A 21965-nucleotide genomic window follows, 5' to 3' on the forward strand; every position below is an offset into this window, starting at 1 on the left:
AGGACCCCAATATTTTGCTGAAATAAGTAAAAGTGATCTGACCAACGAATCCCCCCCCCCCAGCTTCCATTTTGTTTTAAAAAAGAAGTGCTCTAAACCCTGTACAATCCTTCATCTGCCGTGCCCCCCCTCAACATTGCCATTCCTCAACCTCTGGTTGGAAAAAAAAGTAAAAATGTTCCAACCCACAGCCTCTATTTTAAAAAAAAATTAAGTAAAACTGCGGCAAACACCGATTTCCTCCCCCCCCCCCCCACCTCCTCCTCTGGTTAAAAGTGCTCCGTGCCCCCCCCCCCCCCAGCAGCCTCTAAAAGTAAAAGTGCTGTAACCCCCCCTCCAGACCCCCAGCCTCTAAAAGTAAAAGTACTCACACCCCAAGTCTCTATAAGTGCTGACCCCTCCCCCAGCCTCTAAAAGTGCTCCGACCTCCCCCTCCCCCCAGCCTCTAAAGGTAAATGAGCTGGATTTTTTTTTTGATTTTTTTTTTATAATGGATGCCTATAAATGTACTTTTCATAGGTTGCTACATAATCAAATACACCTTCCCTCCTCAAAAAAAAAAAAATCTTCCAAATACTATCCTAACTTATGGAAGACAATTAAAGACTATTACTTATTTGCTGCAGGCTTACCACTGAAATACCTCATGTTTTACCTCACTCTATGCATTTACCTCATGTTTTACCACCTGTTTTACCTCATGTTTTACCTCATGTTCGGAAATGAAGAAAAATCTTTCAGAATTGATAAAAGAAGAGGAAAATACCTCATGAGGTATTTTACCTACAAAAAATATTTACCTCACATAGCTACCAGAATTGAGCCCATTATGTGGGAAAAAAGCAGAAAGCTGTCCAATTTTATGTCCAGGAGGATAAAAACGCGAATGCGGAACACAAACGAATGTGAACAGCATGTAATTCCCGAGAACTTTAATAAAATCAATGGCCAGCGTGGCCATGCAGCAAAATGCACTCTAATGTGATAAGTGTCCTCCCTGACTTAAAAAAAATACCTAGTTACGCTATGGTGAACAATAACCTCTTGGAGGTAAAAGGAAATTGAAGGGAAAAAAAGATATACTGAATATAATTTTACCTTTTTGAAACACAAGCATTGTGTGAACAAGACAATACTCCCATAATGCATCACTTCTGCTCAGTTAGTAAATATGTAAATCATTGCTTTATGTCCCTGTAACGATTGGTGTAACACAGAGAGGATCTGATTACCGATGATCTGCAGTATCACTGGCAATACAGATATATATCCGATTATTGATGATCTGCAGTATCACCGATAATCAGATATACAAGCTAGCCTCTGGACACCTGAGTAGAGTGTTTGGTGCGAACAGTAATATTGAGAGGACTGAGCCTCAGTGCAGTAAGTAGTACTGCACAATTCCTTCTGGACTCTCCTGAAGGGAGGAGTCAGGCTGAGAGAAGGAATGGCACAACGAGAGTGACACTCAAGAGGAAGTGTCACTATCAGGACTGGGAACCGCCTCTAACAGTAAGGTCGGTTCTCGAGGTCGGACAGATCAGGTCGTAACCACACGGACAGACAAGGTACAGAATCAGAAGGCAAAGGCGGAGTCTCAAGTACAGGCAGGTTCGGCAACAGGGTATCAGAAATATCGAGGTACAAAGTCAGAAGGCAGAAGCAGAGTCTAAGGACGAGCCGGGGTTCGGCAACAGAGTATCAGAAAGGCAAAGTACAGGATCAGAGTTCAGGAGAATGGTCAGGCAGGCAGAAGGTCATAACAGATAAACACAATCAAACTAGTACTTTAAACTATCAACAAAGTCTAGCTAAGTGTAGGATTACAGCTCCAGCTGGTCCCGGCACACTTTCGGATCTGACTCAGGTCTGCGTGCTACCACATAGTGATCGCAACGCCAGACAACCAGCAACTGAACAGCCAGCAGTATATATACACAGCCACTCTCCAGCCCCTCCCTAAGTGCTGGACCAATGAGAGGGCTCAGAATTGTCAGCTGACCAGCTTGGTCAGCTGACCTACTTCAGGCTGTTATATAAGCTTTGCCTCTGTGTGCGCGCGTGTCACTCTGAATCTTGGTGGACTATCAGTCCCAGCCACACCAGTACTGTTTTGCAATGTATCCAGTGAACCGAGCGTGGGAGCCGCCGTACCGCTCCCTACACCAGCGGCGGCTTCCCCATGCTCAACTCCTTTGCCAGGGACACTGCCATGCGGCAAGTTCGCCGCCTCCAATGCGGATTCCGCCGCTCCCAATGCGGATTCCGCCGTTCCCAATGCGGATTCCGCCGCTCTGCCTATGCGCCATGTGGCGGTTTTTCTGCGTTGTGACGCCATGCTGAATGCAGAAACAGCCGCCTCACCTTGAGAGACGGCGGCTTTTCCGCATTTCTTCACAGTCCCTAAGACGTCAGCCCAGTCAATCCACAGAGTAATATCTATGCCTTGTACTGATGAAGGCCAACCTAGCCTAAATGCTGCCTGCAAGTTTAATTAATAATTATTTAATAAACTACAGGCTTACAATACGCCAGCAAATCTGGAAGTATGTTTGTATTTTCAGAGATGTAAAGGAATGAGTTGCATATGAGCAGGAATGAGTACTTCTTTGCTCACTAACACTGAATTACTGCACATTCCTTCTGTTTTAAGAAGCCAAATTAGATTTATGAAAACAAATAAACTAACATTCACGTTAAAGAGTACCTGAATTATTAACTGTAATACCAATTACATAAAACATGTAATAAATATTAGTAATCTAATGAAAATAAAGGAGTAAAAGTATTATTTTACTTTTCAGATATTATAATTTTATATGTCTGTTGTCAGGTGGAGTTTAAAGTGCACCTAAGATAGGGGATAGAAAAGAAATATTATACATACCTAATCGTTCCATCGCTGTCCTCTTGCGGCGCCTGCATCCTCCAGTATTCGGCCCGTAAAGTATTTCAAGTGTACCTGAGATGAGTTAAAATAAGAAATGTATACAAACCTGGGCCTTCCTCCAGCCCCCTTCCGGCTGATTGGTCCTTTGCTGTCCTCCTCCACCGTCTCAGGTTTCCTTTAACTTGATATACTGGTTGCCACGTGTCAATTTCCAGTCAGGTCTTTTTTACAGCCCCTCCCTCCTGAATATGCTTATTAGCTGTGGGGATGTACACTTACACAAGTGTATGTCTCCCTATGACACTGTGCGACCCTGAGAATTCTTATCTGTTAAAAGAAGAAAGACCCAGGATGGGGGCTACAGGGAGGCATGTGAATACCACTGTGAGCTGTCCAAAGCACTGCTATAGAGGTAATGTGTGTCTCCCCCTGGAACTCCTCTCCTTCCTTTTCTTTTAGGAAGTCCCTGCAGAGAGGGAGAGAGAGGCTTATCAGCTCCCAGCATGACTAGCGCTGCACCTGGTGCCTTGCCTCAGCCGCATTTTGCGGGGGGAGTGGCTAAATACATAAAAAAGGAAACGATGTATTATTAAAAGCTTAAAACATAACTTAATACACCCATAATTATAAATACTTATAGGGGAGCAATGGAAGTACATTTGAAAGTACTTCCACTTTAACCTAAAAGCAGGTAATTGTTGCACAGTACTTTAAGACTCAAGTACCATGCTTTTAAACCTGATACAGTAAGTATAGCTCGTTTTAGCGTTTAGGAAGGTTCGGTAGGGGCTTTTACCACTTGAGGACCGTAGGCTTACACCTCCCCTAGTGACCAGGCTATTTTTTACAATTTAGGCTACTGCAGCTTTAAGAGCTTGCCGCAGGGCCAGACGTATTAGCACACAATTGAATCCCCCCCCCCCTTTTCTGCCCACCAACAGAGCTCTGCCACCAACAATCACTGTTGTTATGTTTGTTTGTTTTCATTTGTTTAAAGCTATTTTGTAACTCCCCTCCCTCCCCCTGGCTGTCCCTAGTACAGCGCTGCTGTAGATCACAGCACTGTACAAATGTAAATAGACCGCTCCATCATTCAAGCGGGGGTGCGCGCATCAACGGGCGTGATCCGCTGCAATCTCCACCCCCAGAAATTCATGCCGGTTGGCGTTGAATGGCACTGGGGGAGCCGCCGTGTTCCCACCAATTGGGGTTAAGTTACTGTGAGTCTCTTTGCTCCAAATGGTCATGTCCAACCCTGCTGTGACATACTGTTCTAATTGGAAATAATGTTAAAATTGACGTGCGCACACAGCACATGTAAATTTTAACCATCGTAACACAAATGGCATAACGCATAGGGTGCATTCTTAGTGTAATGCACCCTATGCAAATACTGTAGTGTAGTCCGCATTGTACAGTAAACAAACATGTTGGGTTGCAAATTGCAAGATGTGCCGTACTTAATTTACGTAATGTCCATTATAATGTGGGCGTGCTCTTTGTGCACATACCTTTTAACATTGTTTAGTGACTATAGATTCTAGTAGACATGAATGGGAAAATGATAAAGAGACACATATGTGGGCACAGAGGTTTTAGCGAATCTAGTTTCTCAGGACTGTAAAAATGATGTTTGTGTAGTGTTGTAGGGATGTATGCGTTGTTGTGCGGATTCTCACTGTAGCCAGATACATGTATCTAACAATGTAAGAAAAAAGTGAAACATAAGCTGCCATTAATCAGGAACTCCCACATCACTGCAGAGGGTGTCTGTCACAGGGGTTTGGGCTTCCCCAGATCAAAGCTTTTCGGAGGGTTCCAATGATCTTTCTTGTTCATCCAGCATTTGAGTATCGCATGATGTCATTCCATGCACATAATTCAGACTATGTGAACCGCTTTGATGTTTTGGAGGCTCTGCTTGTAGATAAGACTTCCTATCTTCCTCACTTGTGTTGCGTGGATTCTCCAGACATTTACGACTACGTTTATAAACAACGTGTATCACGGTGGGAATCGTGTATGAATGTTTGAGCTTTATGGAGTGCAAATTACACCTGTGTTTAAAATCAATGTGGTGGAAGGTTAGAGGGCATGGGAAAGCTTGAAGCAACAGCTAGACCAATCATTCTGCTATGGAGTTGAGATTAGACGAGTAGATTAATGTGGATAATAATAAGCCTTGATTTTTGGAGAACTGAATGTATCAGCAACCGTATATATTTAGCCATTATCCTTACAGTGTTGTTTTGCAGTTATGATATGAATGGTGAATAATGCTGTCTACTGTCCCATGTAGTAAGCCCCAATCCTTCCTGTGTTTGTATTAGTGTTGATCGAACACCCAGTTATTCGGGCTCGGGCCGGCTCGTTTGGACATGGTCCAGATGTGCGGGATATTGGGCCGAACACCGAGCCTAATTGAAGTCAGGCATGTTCAGCAGGCATGTTCAGGTCCCCATTGACTTCAATTAGGCTCGGCGTTCGGCCCAATATCCCGCACATCTGGACCATGTCCGGCCGAGCCGACCCAAGCCCGAATAACTGGGTGTTCGATCAACACTAGTTTGTATGTGTCCAGACCTTACCAAGTCCTTTTGCATTACAATGTATTTGCCCTGGTACCACTGTTGATTCAACTGTGTTGCTATGATATGTACACACACTAGATTTTCATCGGCTAATTATCAGCCAATATTATCATTCATTTCCCCAACCCCATTTCGACATTGTTAATCTATCATATGGAATCCATAGTGACCCATCTTTCTTGTTCTGTTGTAGTCCCTGCAGTGTGGCACCTTTCGTTCTGCCTCCACCTCCCCATGAAAGAGAACATGCTGCAGTTTGCCTACACTGCCCATATTCAGGGACGTAGCAATAGGGGTTAGCGACCGCATCGGGGCCCTTGGGCCAGAGGGACCCCAAAGGGCACTCCCTCAACTACAGTATTAGCTCTCTATTGGTCCTGTGCTCATAATAATCACTTCTATAGATACTTTGAATAATGGTAATCCTTAACAATCTGTTTCCCATCCTTTTCTTGCACCTCAGACACTGTAGTTGCCATTGGCAGGTTTTGGTGCACCGTATCAATTGTTACATATAGAGTGCTTGGGGAGGCCCCATTGTAAAACTTGTATCGGGGCCCACTGCTCCTTAGCTACGCCATTGCCCATATTGCTCTATCCTCCCTCCTCCCCTCTTCATGCAACAGTGCACATTTATCAGCTACATGTATCTTAAAGTGTACCTGAGACGAGGGGGAAAAATAGTTTTATGCATACCTGGGGCTTCCTCCAACCCCTCCACACAGATCGCTCCCACGCCGCAGTCTAAAACCTCCAAGATCCCCCGGTAGCAGCCCCATTCTCCACTGCCAGTCGGGTCAGTCGGCACAGGCACAGCACGGCCAAGCACACTCCCCCATCTCACTCCCGGCGACGGAGCAACTTTAACAAAAGCGCTTTTTATTGTGATGGAAACAGCTGAATACGAGATTCCAGACTGAATGTTAGTTTTTGTGACATAAAACCCAATTTCAGAGGATTTATGTTGTGAATAAGTAAATAAGGATTTATTACTCTACAAACAAAGGGTTTGGGTTTTTTTTAAAACTATTTTATGAGCTATATTTCACTTATCCCCTGGGATCTAATGTAACTATATATTCATTGCTGACCTTGTCCCTGTAGATCACCACACTGAAATCATCTGAGAAGGCATCAGAGAATGACCTGCCACTAACGAGAGGCACGGCTGTGTGGAACGAGGACTTCCTGCCTGATGCCATCCCGTTACTGAGCCCAGGAGGAATAGTCAGGAAGTCCGTCAAATCTACACTAGGTAGGAAGAGGAGGATCACAGGAAAGTATTGTGTGTTGCTTTGCTGGTGGTTTTCGGTAGAGCCAGAGAGGTCTGAGAATATTAACTATACAACACAGGTATAAATCAATGGTCAACCACAAGATCTTCAGACATTTTTTGTGATGCAAATATTTCATAATACATATCATATGAGAACCTTGTAGCTGCTATTCTCTTTACTCCGCAGCTTGTCTTTAGACTTCCAACAGTAAACAATAGGGAATTCCACAAAATGATTAACCACTTCACCACTGAGGGGTTTTACCCCTTGAGCACCAGAGCAATTTTCACCTTTCAGCGCTCCTTCAATTCATTCGTCTATAACTTTATTATTACTTATCGCAATGAAATGAACTATATCTTGTATTTTTCACCACCAATTAGGCTTTCTTTAGGTGGAACATTATGCCAAGAATTGTATTATTCTAAATGTGTTTAAATGGGAAAATAGGAAAAAATGTGGGGGAAAAAAATCATTTTTCAGTTTTCGGCCATTATAGTTTTTAAATAATGCATGCTACTGTAATTAAAATCCATGAAATGTATCTTATTTGCCCATTTGTCCCGGTTATTACACCGTTTAAATTATGTCCCTATCACAATGTTTGGTGCCAATATTTTATTTGGAAATACAGGTGCATTGTTTTCAGTTTTGCGTCCATCCCTAATTACAGGCCCATAGTTTATAAAGTAACAGTGTTATACCCTCTTGACATAAATATTTAAAGAGTTCAGTCCCTAAGGTAACTATTTATGTTTTTTTTATTGTAATTTTTTTTTCTTTTTATTACAAAAAAAAATTGGGGAGTGTGGGAGGTAATGAGTTAATTTATAGTGTAAAAGTATGTATTTGTATATGAAAAATGTTTTGGATGAAGTTTTACTATTTCGCCACAAGATGGCCACAGTAATTTTTTGTTCATGCGACCTGTAAGCGTTGGAAGGACGCTTACAGGACGTTCAATGAGGCTGGGAGACTTTTTTTACACAATAATCGCGCTGCTTCTCATAGAAGCAGCCGATCATTGCTGGGGGGCTGAGATCAACGAACGGGAACGTTTTTTACCATTCATTGATCTCCGGGCGAGTGGCCGGCGGCATGCACAAGAGCGGGAGCGCGCGGGAGCAAACGGGAGTTCGGACAGCGGCGGTAGAGGCGAGAGGTGCATATATCTATGCGCCTGGTGGACAAAGGGTGTAAAAAGGAGCGTAGATATACGCACCGCTGGTGGTGAAGTGGTTAAATGTTAAATACAAAATTGTTTTGTTTTTTCGACATACAATAACAAACCTGCACTGTCAGTAGGGATGACAATGCTTAGGAGAACTCATGGAGAAGCATGTGATCAGTTTGATCAGCTGATACATTTGTAAGGTTCAGACTAACCAGCAAGCTCATGGTGACCCAGAACTCATTGGAGTGTGTAAGGGACTACAATGGTCCTAAAAGCCCCCTTACTAAGATGTTAAGAAAAACAAAAAATTGCTTTCCTAAAACAGAAAGAATTTGCGATAATTCAGGTTGGAGTGAGCTCGAGATGTCTCCCAGAGCACCACTGCTGAATATATGCAAATTAACCATTGTACCCTTAGAAGCTAAACACACCTCCAGAACCGCTGGAATGCAATGATGTGTCAGCTTGTTAAATTGTACAGAGCCATAATAATCCAACATGCATACAGACTGTAAGGTTCTGATTTGCTGGTCATGATCATGTGTTAAACCAGGAAGTCATCACAGCAAATCAGAACCTTAGAAACTAATCACATGCTTCTCCATGAGTTCTCCTAAGCATTGCCACCCCTAAAGTCTGTCAGACTGCCCTGCTATTTACTAGGTTCTGGGTGCATTCTATCATATGCCATATAAACTGTGTTTATAGATTTTTGTTTTTTGTAATGTTGTTTTTACTCAGCCTTTATGAAGGTTCAGAAAAATAACTGAAATCAATGTGGCGAAAGGTAATTCAGAAAGCACTTGCGCATAACAATCATTGTTCTTATAGACTGTGGCAGGGAAAATACTTACAGCAAACTGAAAAATAAAAGTCAGAGTAAACATACACACAAGTATAAACATAAACACATCATATTTACCTCCCGTGTTGTCTGCTCATCAATCTCTTTCTCCTCTCCTGCATCCTGTTTGTCCACTGAGATCAATGAAATTCTCCATCCTCCATTTTAAAAATGGTGATGACCCTGTAACAGCTGAACCTGAAACATTGGCCTCAATTCACTAAGATCACGCTGGAGATAATAAGGCAAGAGAAAACGTGCCACCACACAGGGAGAGAGTTCTCTTATCTCTTCATTCCTTAAGTTACCTCCTCTGTAGTTATTTTCAGAATTCTGGAGTTATTTTAAGGATTGAAGAGTTAACTTTAGCGATCACTGCTTAAATTAAAAACAGAAGAGTAAACTTTAGGTTTGCCTGAGGTAAAATGTTTACCGAATACTACATGCCTTATCACCATGGTGATAACTCTAGAAACGTTATTAAAGAGAGGGGATAAGCTTAGTGAATTGAGGCCAATGACATTACCTAAAACTGCTATTAAACTACACAAAATGCATTAACTATATTAATTGGTTCTTTGCACAACAAATGGATAATCTTCTTTGCCTAACATCGTCTTTATTTTTTTCATCCATGTAGGATCGAAGGGAGATAATGAAGAGAAGAGGACACAAGGTAAAAGGATACACTGAAGGTTTTTTTTTCAACTTGCATACCCCAAGAATCATACACAAAACATTTAGGCTAGATTCACAGTGGTACATTGCATACCGCACACCTTATAATATATATATATATGAGCTTACAAGCAGGCCCGGTCCGCCCATGAGGCCAAGTGAGGCGACTTCGTCAGGCAGCAGAAGTCTGGGGGCAGCACCAGGCAGAAACAGAAAGTGAAGAAGAGAGTGCCTGGCCAACCTATCCTGGGGGCAACTGTACCTGAATAACTTATACTGGGGCAACTGTACCTAGCTACCAATAGTGGGGGCACCTTTACCTGGCTACCTACCTATACCTATACTATTTTTGGCGGCTCACCGCAGCTATAACATGCGGTGTCGGGTGCTGTGCGATCATTCCAATTGTGCAGCTCTGTTCATAACGAATTGCAGGAGTCAAAGGAGCAAAGTCTCAGGAAGTACAGAGAGAAGGGTTTTGCAGTAGTTCAGAGGGGAAATGACCTGGGCATGAACCAGGAATTTGATGGTGTCAGAGGTCAGGCAGGGGTGAATTTCAGCAATGTTGCAAAAAACTGAAATGGCATCACCTGGAGACATTCTGAATGTGAGGGGTGAATGAGAGTGCTGTGTTGAGGGTAACACCCAGGCAGCAGGTTTGTGGCACAGGGCAGATGGACATATTTTTGATAGTATTGGAAACATCCCAGAGAGGACTGGATGAACGGATTGGGAAGATGAGTTCAGTCTTTTTTTCAGGCTGAGTTTCAGAGAACTGTCAGGCATGCAGGTGGAGACAGCAAACAAGCAAGTGGAGATTTTATCCAAAGTACAGGGGAGAGATAATCCAATATCAATAATTCACACATGAGACTATTACCTTCTGCTGGGTTCTATGTTCTGCTATTTGAATGTTACATTAGTGCAATGTTCATTATGGCTGCATATTTTGTAATTACGTACAGGGCTACCAGGAATGCCAGGACCACCTGGACCTGTCGGTCTACCTGGGTCAAAAGGAGATCGTGGACCAATTGGCGAATCTGGACTTGTTGGATCTCCAGGTATTAGCAAACTGATGTGTTTAGGCTAGCTTACATGAATTATGAACATGTTTCTTTTTAATCGTGGTACCATAACTAGGGGCAGGCAGGTTATTGGGGTAAAATTATTAATCAACCCTGATTCCCATATTTTTCTGCTTTCACCTGACCTTTCCTAACCATTACCATAAACTCTGCCATATTCTCAAGACTAACCACCACTATTTCCTGTGCTGTGTATCAGAGCTGAGGAAACAGTTTTATACATACCTGGGGCTTCCTACAGCCTCATGCGCTCAGATCACTCCGACACCGCCATCCTCAATCTTCTCCATCTTCTGTACTGGGTCACGCTACTTCCTCCAGTCGCGGCCAGTCTGCGCAAGAGAAGTGCGCCCTCTACATATCTCTCTGGCAGCTGCTGGAGAGATACCTAAATAGCGCACTTCACTTGCATCAGACCCCTCCCTTAGAGCCTGTTTCCACTACACGTGAATTCTAGATGCAGAAAAACTGACACCAATGAATGCCTATGGGACTGTTTCCACTCACCAATTTTTCTGATGCAGAGAAATTATGGCTAGTATGGTGCGGATTTCTGCATCATGTATCCGTATCCCATACAATTAACTTTTTAGTGGAAACAGGCCCATAGGCATCCATTGGAGTCAGTTTTTCTACATCCACAATCTGATGCAGAAATCTGCAACATGCCATCCACAATTTTTCTGCATCAGAAATAGCGAAAACAGGCCCATACTTCTATCTCCCACAATAGCCATGCACCTACCTTTAAATTGCTTAACACAAATGTTATCTTTCTCCTAAGCTAAGCCCCAAACTACACCCTTTAAATTATCCCTACCCTAACCTGTCTCTCCCATTTATAGTTAACCCTAATCTAAACTGATACTTTTTCCTAACCATAACCTAACCTGACAATTATATTGAATCAAAAATCTAACATCTATCTAAATGCTAAATCCCCCAACCCTTGCCTTATCTGACTGGGCAACCTTGTTAATCGTTATGATTTTCCTGTATAAATCGTTGGTTGTTACAATAAAAACTGTCAGTTAAATTCATTATATAGGAGACACACACCACTGTGTGATATTTGAGAAGTGAAATGAAGTTTATTGGATTTACAGAAAGTGTGCAATAATTGTTTAAACAAAATTAGGCAAGTGCATACATTTGGGCACCACAAAAAAGAAATGAAATCAATATTTAGTAGATCCTCCTTTTGCAGAAATTACAGCCTCTAAACGCTTCCTGTAGATTCCAATGAGAGTCTGGATTCTTGTTGAAGGTATTTTGGACCATTCCTCTTTACAAAACATCTCTGGTTGATGGCTTCCGAGCATGGACAGCTCTCTTTAAAGTGAACCAGAGACGAAGCACCCTCATGCATTTTACCATATATATCAGTAGAGACATTAGAGAAAACACCTATTCTGCTCTCTGTTTCATTCTCCACTGTTCAGCTTGCCTGTTATCAGCCCTGATAAAATCCCCAACTGAGCATTCAGTCTGGCTTTGCTATAATGACTCAGCTATAATGATTCCTGAGCAGAGCCAGAAGGGAGCAGGCTTGGGCTTGAAAAGACACCAGAGAAGACGGACTCAGCTATAAGGATTCCTGAGCAAAGCCAGACTGAGTGTTCAGTTGGGGATTTTATCAGGGCTGATAACAGGCAGATTTAGCAGAGAAGAATGAAAGAGAGAGCAGAGTAGGTGTTTACTGTCATGTTCCCATTGATATATATGGTAAAATACATGAGGGTGCTTCGTCTCTGGTTCACTTTAACTCACACCACAGATTTTCAATTATATTCAGGTCTGGGGACTGAGAGGGCCCATTTCCACTATCGCGGTTTCCGCCGCGATTCCGCAGAGTTTCCCCGCACATGAATCGCACAGGGAAACTCTGCCATAGGGGATAACGGCGCCGCGGCCAAATCGCTTGCGGGAGCGATTCGGCCGGAACCCCCCGCAGAATTCGTGGCGGAGGCTGCGAATCCCATAGCCATGCATGGCATGGCTCATGGAATTCGCCTGCGATCCCGCCCATCCGCTCAGTGCCGGCGTGCGTCTGCGAGATGCACGCCGCACTAGTGGAAACGAGCCCAGATGGCCATTCTAGAACATTGTACTTGTTCCTCTGCATGAATGTCTGTGGATTTTGAGCAGTGTTTAGGGTCATTGTCTTGTTGAAAGATCCAGCCCCGGAGCAGCTTCAGCTTTGTAACTGATTCCTTGACATTGGAATCCAGAATCTGCTGATACTGAGTGGAATCCATGCGTCCCTCAACTTTGACAAGATTGCCAGTCCCTGCACTGGCCACACAGCCCCACATGATGGAACCACCACCATATTTTACTGTAGGTAGCAGTTGTTTTTCTTGGAATGCTGTGCTGTTTTTCCTCCATGCATAATGCCCCTTGTTATGCCCAAATAACCACAGCACCTTATTCCAAAATGAAGCTGGCTTGTCTAAATGTACTTTAGCATACCTCAAGCGGCTCTGTTTGTGCTGTGGGTGGAGAATATGCTTCCTCTGCATCACTCTCGCATACAGCATCTCCTTGTGAAAAGTGTGCCGAATGGTTGAACTATGCACAGTGACTCCATCTGCAGCAAGATGATGTTATAGGTCTTAGGTGCTGGTCTGTGGGTTGATTCTGACTGTTCTCACCATTCGTCACTTCTGTTTATCCCAGATTTTGTTAAAAAAAAATTACAATTGACCCCCTTAAATACTCTCTCATAATTGGATTCACCTGTGTATGTAGGTCAGGGGTCACTGAACTTACCATGCGAATTTGAGTTCCAATAATTAGTTCTAAAGGTTTTTGAATTGATAAAATGACAACAGTGCCCAAATGTATGCACCTGCCTAGTTTTATTTAAGCAATTATTGCACACTCTCTGTAAATACAATAAACGTCATTTCACTTCTCAAATATCACTGTGTGTGTCTCCTATATGATATATATAACTGACATTTTTTATCGTAACAATCAACAATTTATACAGGAAAATCATGACGATTAACAAGGTTGCCCAAACTTTTGCATCCCATTGTAGCAGTGCAGCTCTGCACCTAGCTAGAAAGTCCTAGCAGACTCTGTGCACTATTTTCACTGAGTTGTCATGGTTCCAGGCATAGCAGATACTCTGGTTTGCTATGTATTTGCAGTTCACATGGATGTGTGGCTATAGAAATAACTTATTTTGTGGTTGTTGCAAGAAAATATATATATTTTTTATAATTACATATACCCACATTTGTGATCAAGAATGAGACTAACATACTAACATACTAACATACAGACAATGTACTAACATACAGACTTTTTTTATTCACATACCAGCAAGGTCCGTGCTACTGCAATCTAATCCGCAATGCAGCTCATCTTTGTTTTAAAATGTATTACTGGTGCCCACTTGAGCTGTCACAGGAGCGATTTGCACTTTCTAGAAACCACCAGCGATTCAAAAAGTGATTCATCAATATAAGCCCATGGCGGTGATTCCACAGGACCAATTGCGATTTTCCAGTGCCTGCAGCAATTTTTAGGAGTAATTTCATTCAAGGAATAACAAGAAAGGGGGGGGGGCGCTACGCATCCCAAGAAACATGCTGCACTTGACCAGTTAATCGCTCGTGCCATGCTAAAAATGCATGCCCTGCATCAAAACACATGCTACATTTATTACACTATGGAGGAATTTTGGCTTCCAATATAGTTTGCATGCAAAGCGTAATATACTGGACTCTTGCACCACGGTGAGGTAAACCTCCGAACACAAGACCTAACCTAAGTTAAAACTTCATGTCCCATTTGCAATTCACATTTTCTGCTGAGTTTTCACCTCGGAGATGATTTTGAATCTTCTTTTTAAATAACTTTTCAGCACTTTGCAACTGAAAACAAAGTACAAAAAAAGAAGTGAATAAGTGCTGTCAAAATTATTTTGAGTATTTTCTTGCTTGCTGGTGGTTTGAAAAGCATTTTATTGACAAGTTTAAAATTATCACCCAGGAGAAAAGTCAGGAGAAAAAGTAAATTGTGTATGGGCCCATATGTATAAACCTGGGAGCAGCTGGCCAAAAATGTGTCATTTATATTGAATAGACAGCGAGGAGAGGGCAAGCGCATCTTACAGCAGGCTGCATCCGAAATGACCAATTTTTGCCTGCTGCTTTACTGTAATTTCACTGACTGATGCAGACCTACTTGATTACACTTGGGTGTTAGTATGCGCCACAACTAAATTTTCCATTTTCCTGCTTGTTAAAATATACTCAGCCTCCAGTCAATTCCTGTGTAAGCTTCATGCATAGCCACATTTTTAAGTCTCTGATTAGTTGGTTGCAATCACATGACCATGTGTCACTTTCACATCAGATTTTATTTGGCATGATTTCTCCTTTGGTGAGAGATCAGGGCTAATGCTACTTACATGCAGGGATGGTAGTAGTCAGCCAACTTTGCTACGCTGGAAATACGCATAGTTTTACGCAATTACGCTTCGTCAAACTACGGCTTCGAAATCAAATATTCGATTTCTATGCATTTCGTAGACTACGTGTTAAAATACGCAATTACGCGTAGTGTGAAGCGTAGTGTATGTGGATGCTTATGCCCGCATGCAGAAAATTTTACGCATTAATTCCTCTTTAAATGCTTATACCGGGAACTCTTCCCTGCGTAAATTTGTAAGCATACAATCGCACGCGGAAAATTAGACGCAAGTAACGCATTCATAGTTCACTATGCAATACACATATTAACTATGCATAGTTGGCGTAAGCTACGCGTAGCGGTACTGCGGTACGCATAAATTCGTAAGCGTAGTTTTGAAACATCACCTACGAACTACAATGCGTAGATGTGAACTACGATGCGTAAATTCGCACTGGCGTAGTTTCTGCTTATCCCTGCTTACATGTATTGGATATTGTATGGGTTTATTTTTATGTATTTTGTTTTATAATAGGACCTAAAGGACCACCAGGTCCAAAAGGACCTCCTGGAGAAGCTGGAACTCCAGGACCACCTGGACCCCCAGGCCCTCCAGGACCTCCTGCTTTACCAGCATCATTTCCAGAGGGTGTTTTGTACTCTTTACAGCCCAATGCAAACAAGAAGAGTAAGTATTATGGCCTTTCAGGTTAGTAGTATACAGTATGCATACCTCCCAACTTTCTGAGATAATAAAGAGGGACACTTAAGCCCCGCCTCTACCACACCCCTAATCACGCCCCAGACATACCCCTAGTCAAGCATACCATTAAGAATTCATAACAAAAATATGTTGTTTTGTAATTCAAACCACACTTTCTTTTCTGGTCCATTTTCCTTCATATTAACATTTGAAAATAAGAACTATATCAATTTAACCACTTGCCGACCGCCTACTTCATATTGGCGGCGGCAAAGTGGCAGCCCCAGGACCACGTAACGCAGATTGGCGTCAGGTCCTGGGGCACTCTCTGGCCGGGGATCGCGCGCTGGGATGCGCGCGCATCCACCGGCAATAGGCTCCGCCCACCCGCGACGTCAACCCGCCGGCCAATCAGAAGCGCCGGCGGGTTGTTAACCCCGCGATCGCCGCTACAAAGTGTATAATACACTTTGTAATGTATACAAAGTGTATTATACAGGCTGCCTCCTGCCCTGGTGGTCCCAGTGTCCGAGGGACCACCAGGGCAGGCTGCAGCCACCCTAGTCTGCACCCAAACACACTGATCTGCCCCCCCCCTGCCCCCTGATCGCCCACAGTACCCCTCAGACCCCCCCCCTGCCCACCCCCCAGACCACCATTTGCACACAATCACCCCCCTAATCACCCATCAATCACCCCCTGTCACTATCTGTCAACGCTATTTTTTTTTTTAGTCCCTAAACTGCCCCCTGCTCCCTCCTGATCACCCCCCCCACCCCTCAGATTCTCCCCAGACCCCCCCAGACCCTCCCCCCCCCTGCGTACTGTATGCATCTATCCCCCCTGATCAACTGTCAATCACCTGTCAATCACCTGTCAATCACCCGTCAATCACCCCCTGTCACTGCCACCCATCAATCAGCCCCTAACCTGCCCCTTGCGGGCAATCTGATCACCCACCCACACCAATAGATCGCCCGCAGATCCGACATCAGATCACCTCCCAAATCCATCGTTTACATCTATTCTCTCCTCTAAACACCCACTAATTACCCATCAATCACCCATCAATCACCCCCTATCACCACCTGTCACTGTTACCCATCAGATTAGACCCTTGCGGGCACCCAATCGCCCGCCCACACACTCAGATTGCCCTCAACCCCTCCCCTTATCGATTCGCCAGTGCATTATTTACATCCGTTCTTCCCTGTAATAACCCACTGATCACCTGTCAATCACCCCCTGTCACTGCCACCCATCAATCACCCCCTGTCACTGCCACCCATCAATCAGCCCCTAACCTGCCCCTTGCGGGCAATCTGATCACCCACCCACACCAATAGATCGCCCGCAGATCCGACATCAGATCACCTCCCAAATCCATCGTTTACATCTATTCTCTCCTCTAAACACCCACTAATTACCCATCAATCACCCATCAATCACCCCCTATCACCACCTGTCACTGTTACCCATCAGATTAGACCCTTGCGGGCACCCAATCGCCCGCCCACACACTCAGATTGCCCTCAACCCCCCCCCCCCCTTATCGATTCGCCAGTGCATTATTTACATCCGTTCTTCCCTGTAATAACCCACTGATCACCTGTCAATCACCCCCTGTCACTGCCACCCATCAATCACCCCCTGTCACTGCCACCCATCAATCAGCCCCTAACCTGCCCCTTGCGGGCAATCTGATTACCCACCCACACCAATAGATCGCCCGCAGATCCGACATCAGATCACCTCCCAAATCCATCGTTTACATCTATTCTCTCCTCTAAACACCCACTAATTACCCATCAATCACCCCCTATCACCACCTGTCACTGTTACCCATCAGATTAGACCCTAATCTGCCCCTTGCGGGCACCCAATCACCCGCCCACACGCTCAGATTGCCCTCAGACCCCCCCTTATCAATTCGCCAGTGCAATATTTACATCTGTTATTCCCTGTAATAACCCACTGATCACCTGTCAATCACCCATCAATCACCCCCTGTCACTGCCACCCATCAATCACCCCCTGTCACTGCCACCCATCAATCAGCCCCTAACCTGCCCCTTGCGGGCAATCTGATCACCCACCCACTCCAATAGATCGCCCGCAGATCCGACATCAGATCACCTCCCAAGTGCAGTGTTTACATCTCTTCTCTCCTCTAAACACCCACTAATTACCCATCAATCACCCCCTATCACCACCTGTCACTGTTACCCATCAGATTAGACCCTAATCTGCCCCTTGCGGGCACCCAATCACCCGCCCACACCTCAGAACGCCCTCAGACCCCAGCCCTGATCACCTCGCTAGTGCATTGCTTGCATCTATTTCCCCCCTCTAATCACACCTTGAGACACCCATAAATCACCTCCTGTCACCCCCTAGCACACCTACCCATCAGATCAGGCCCTAATTTGCCCCGTGTGGGCTCCTGATCACTCGGCCAAACCCTCAGATCCCCCTCAGACCCCCTTCCGATCACCTCCCCAGTGCATTGATTGCATCTATTTTCCCCTCTAACCGCCCCCTGAGACACCCATCAATCACCTCCTGTCACCCCCCTAGCACTCCTATCCATCAGATCAGGCCCAATACATCCTGTCATCTAAGAGGCCACCCTGCTTATGACCGTTTCCACAAAATTTGCCCTCTCATAGACCACCTGTCATCAAAATTTGCAGATGCTTATACCCCTGAACAGTCATTTTGAGAAATTTGGTTTCCAGACTACTCACAGTTTTGGGCCCGTAAAATGCCAGGGCAGTATAGGAACCCCACAAGTGACCCCATTTTAGAAAGAAGACACCCCAAGGTATTCTGTTAGGTGTATGATGAGTTCATAGAAGATTTTATTTTTTGTCAAAAGTTAGCGGAAATTGGATTTTTATTGTTTTTTTCACAAAGTGTCATTTTTCACTAACTTGTGACAAAAAATAAAATCTTCTATGAACTCACCATACCCCTAACGGAATACCTTGGGGTGTCGTCTTTCTAAAATGGGGTCACTTGTGGGGTTCCTATACTGCCCTGGCATTTTAGGGGCCCTAAACCGTGGGGAGTAGTCTAGAAAACAAATGCCTCAAAATGACCTGTGAATAGGACGTTGGGCCCCTTAGCGCACCTAGGCTGCAAAAAAGTGTCACACATGTAGTATCGCCATACTCAGGAGAAGTAGTATAATGTGTTTTGTGGTGTATTTTTACACATACCCATGCTAGGTGGGAGAAATCTCTCTGTAAATGGACAATTGTGTGTAAAAAAAATCAAAAATGTGTCATTTACAGAGATATTTCTCCCACCCAGCATGGTTATATGTAAAAATACACCACAAAACACATTATACTACTTCTTCTGAGTACGGCGATACCACATGTGTGACACATTTTTGCAGCCTAACTGTGCTAAGGGGCCCAAAGTCCAATGAGTACCTTTAGGATTTCACAGGTCATTTTGAGACATTTGGGTTCAAGACGACTACTCACGGTTTAGGGCCCCTAAAATGCCAGGGCAGTATTGGAACCCCACAAATGACCCCATTCTAGAAAGAAGACACCCCAAGGTATTCCGTTAGGAGTATGGTGAGTTCATAGAAGATTTTATTTTTTGTCACAAGTTAGCGGAAATTGATATGTATTGTTTTTTTTTTCACAAAGTGTCATTTTCCGCTAACTTGTGACAAAAAAAAAATCTTCTATGAACTCACCATACCCCTAACGGAATACCTTGGGGTGTCTTCATTCTAAAATGGGGTCACTTGTGGGGTTCCTATACTGCCCTGGCATTTTAGAAGCCCTAAACCGTGAGGAGTAGTCTAGAATCCAAATGCCTCAAAATGACCTGTGAATAGGACGTTAGGCCCCTTAGCGCACCTAGGTTGCAAAAAAGTGTCACACATGTGGTATCGCCGTACTCAGAAGAAGTAGTATAATGTGTTTTGAGGTGTATTTTTATACATACCCATGCTGGGTGGGAGAAATCTCTCTGTAAATGGACAATTGTGTGTAAAAAAAATCAAATAATTGTCATTTACAGAGATATTTCTCCCACCTAGCATCTGTATGTGTAAAAATACACCCCAAAACACATTATACTACTTCTCCTGAGTACGGCGGTACCACATGTGTGGCACTTTCTTGCACCCTAAGTGCGCTAAGGGGCCCAAAGTCCAATGAGTACCTTTAGGATTTCACAGGTCATTTTGCAACATTTGGTTTCAAGACTACTCCTCACGGTTTAGGGCCCCTAAAATGCCAGGGCAGTATAGGAACCCCACAAATGACCCCATTTTAGAAAGAAGACACCCCAAGGTATTCCGTTAGGAGTATGGTGAGTTCATAGAAGATTTTATTTTTGTCACAAGTTAGCAGAAAATGACACTTTGTGAAAAAAAACAATTAAAATCAATTTCCGCTAACTTGTGACAAAAAAAATCTTCTATGAACTCACCATCCTCCTAATGGAATACCTTGGGGTGTCTTCTTTCTAAAATGGGGTAATTTGTGGGATTCCTATACTGTCCTGGCATTTTAGGGGCCCTAAACCGTGAGGAGCAGTCTTGAAACGAAATTTCTCAAAATGACCTGTAAAATCCTAAAGGTACTCATTGGACTTTGGGCCCCTTAGCGCAGTTAGGGTGCAAAAAAGTGCCACACATGTGGTATCGCCGTACTCAGGAGAAGTAGTATAATGTGTTTTGGGGTGTATTTTTCCACATACCCATGCTGAGTGGGAGAAATATCTCTATAAATTGACAATTGTGTGTTAAAAAAAGAAAACAATTGTCATTTACGGAGATATTTCTCCCACCCAGCATGGGTATGTGTAAAAATACACCCCAAAACACATTATACTACTTCTCCTGAGTACGGCAATACCACATGTGTGGCACTTTTTTGCAGCCTAACTGCGCTAAGGGGCCCAAAGTCCAATGAGCATCTTTAGGCTTTACAGGGGTGCTTACAATTAGGCACCCCCCAAAATGCCAGGACAGTGAACACACCCCACAAATGACCCCATTTTGGAAAGTAGACACTTCAAGGTATTCAGAGAGTAGCATAGTGAGTCCGTGGCAGATTTCATTTTTTTTTGTCGCAAGTTAGAAGAAATGGAAACTTTTTTTTTTTTTTTTTTTTTGTTACAAAGTGTCATTTTCCGCTAACTTGTGACAAAAAATAAAAACTTCTATGAACTCACCATGCCTCTCACTGAATACTTTGGGATGTCTTCTTTCCAAAATGGGGTCATTTGGGGGGGATTTGTACTATCCTGGAATTTTAGCCCCTCATGAAACCTGACAGGTGCGCAGAAAAGTCAGAGATGCTTGAAAATGGGAAAATTCACTTTTGGCACCATAGTTTGTAAACGCTATAACTTTTACCCAATCCAATAAATATACACTGAATGGTTTTTTTTTTATCAAAGACATGTAGCAGAATAACTTTCGCGCTCAAATGTATAGGAAATTTTACTTTATTTGAAAAATGTCAGCACAGAAAGTTAAAAAAAAGTCATTTTTTTGACAAAATTCATGTCTTTTTTGATGAATATAATAAAAACTAAAACTCGCAGCAGCAATCAAATAGCACCGAAAGAAAGCTGTATTAGTGACAAGAAAAGGAGGTAGAATTCATTTAGGTGGTAGGTTGTATGACTGAGCAATAAACCGTGAAAGCTGCAGTGGTCCGAATGGAAAAAAAGGCTCTGGTCCTTAAGGGGTTTTATGACTGCAGTCCTTAAGTGGTTAAATAACATTTAGAGTCAATTAAACACATTTTTTAGTAGAAACATACATATATTTATATAGATCTGTACATCAGTTCTGAAAGAGGGACAAATGGGGTAGAGAGAGGAACAGTGGGATTGGCTCCTCCAAAAGAGGGACAGTTGGGAGCTATGAGTATGTATTCTCTGTGTGGCCATAGACACGCTGTAGGAATTTGGTAGCATCAGTGTTTTTCTCCAATAAATCCCCTTTCAAGTCATTATATTAAGGAAATGTAAAGACAAAATACTCTTTAATACCAGTAGCTGTGAGAACGTGAACATAGGAGACCTGGGTTCAAATCTCTGCTCTTTCTTTTCAGTAAGCCAGCAGCTATTCAGTAAGAAGTTCTTCGGGCGAGACTCTCTAACACTGCTGCTGTCTACTGAGTGCGCTCTAGTGTCTGCCTCACAAGGGCGTTGAGTCCGACAAGAGAAGAGCGCTATACAAATACTGGAATTATTAGTATAATGGCTATATAACTTCTTCACCAAGACCACCTTGCTGGTTAAAGCA

General features: G+C 43.5%; 1 protein-coding gene across 1 annotated transcript in view; it reads left to right on the forward strand.

Annotated features, from left to right (window-relative positions):
* The window catches only part of COL26A1 (collagen type XXVI alpha 1 chain), a 540454-nt gene that overhangs the window by 500707 nt on the left and 17782 nt on the right, over positions 1-21965 (forward strand). Inside the window, exons 5-8 of the mRNA XM_068265988.1 lie at positions 6589-6739; positions 9420-9455; positions 10423-10521; positions 15509-15661. Coding sequence (XP_068122089.1) covers positions 6589-6739; positions 9420-9455; positions 10423-10521; positions 15509-15661 — 439 coding nt within the window. The remainder of the gene's footprint in view (positions 1-6588; positions 6740-9419; positions 9456-10422; positions 10522-15508; positions 15662-21965) is intronic.

This window comes from Hyperolius riggenbachi, chromosome 2, assembly GCF_040937935.1.
Source record: "Hyperolius riggenbachi isolate aHypRig1 chromosome 2, aHypRig1.pri, whole genome shotgun sequence".
Lineage (NCBI taxonomy): Eukaryota > Metazoa > Chordata > Amphibia > Anura > Hyperoliidae > Hyperolius > Hyperolius riggenbachi.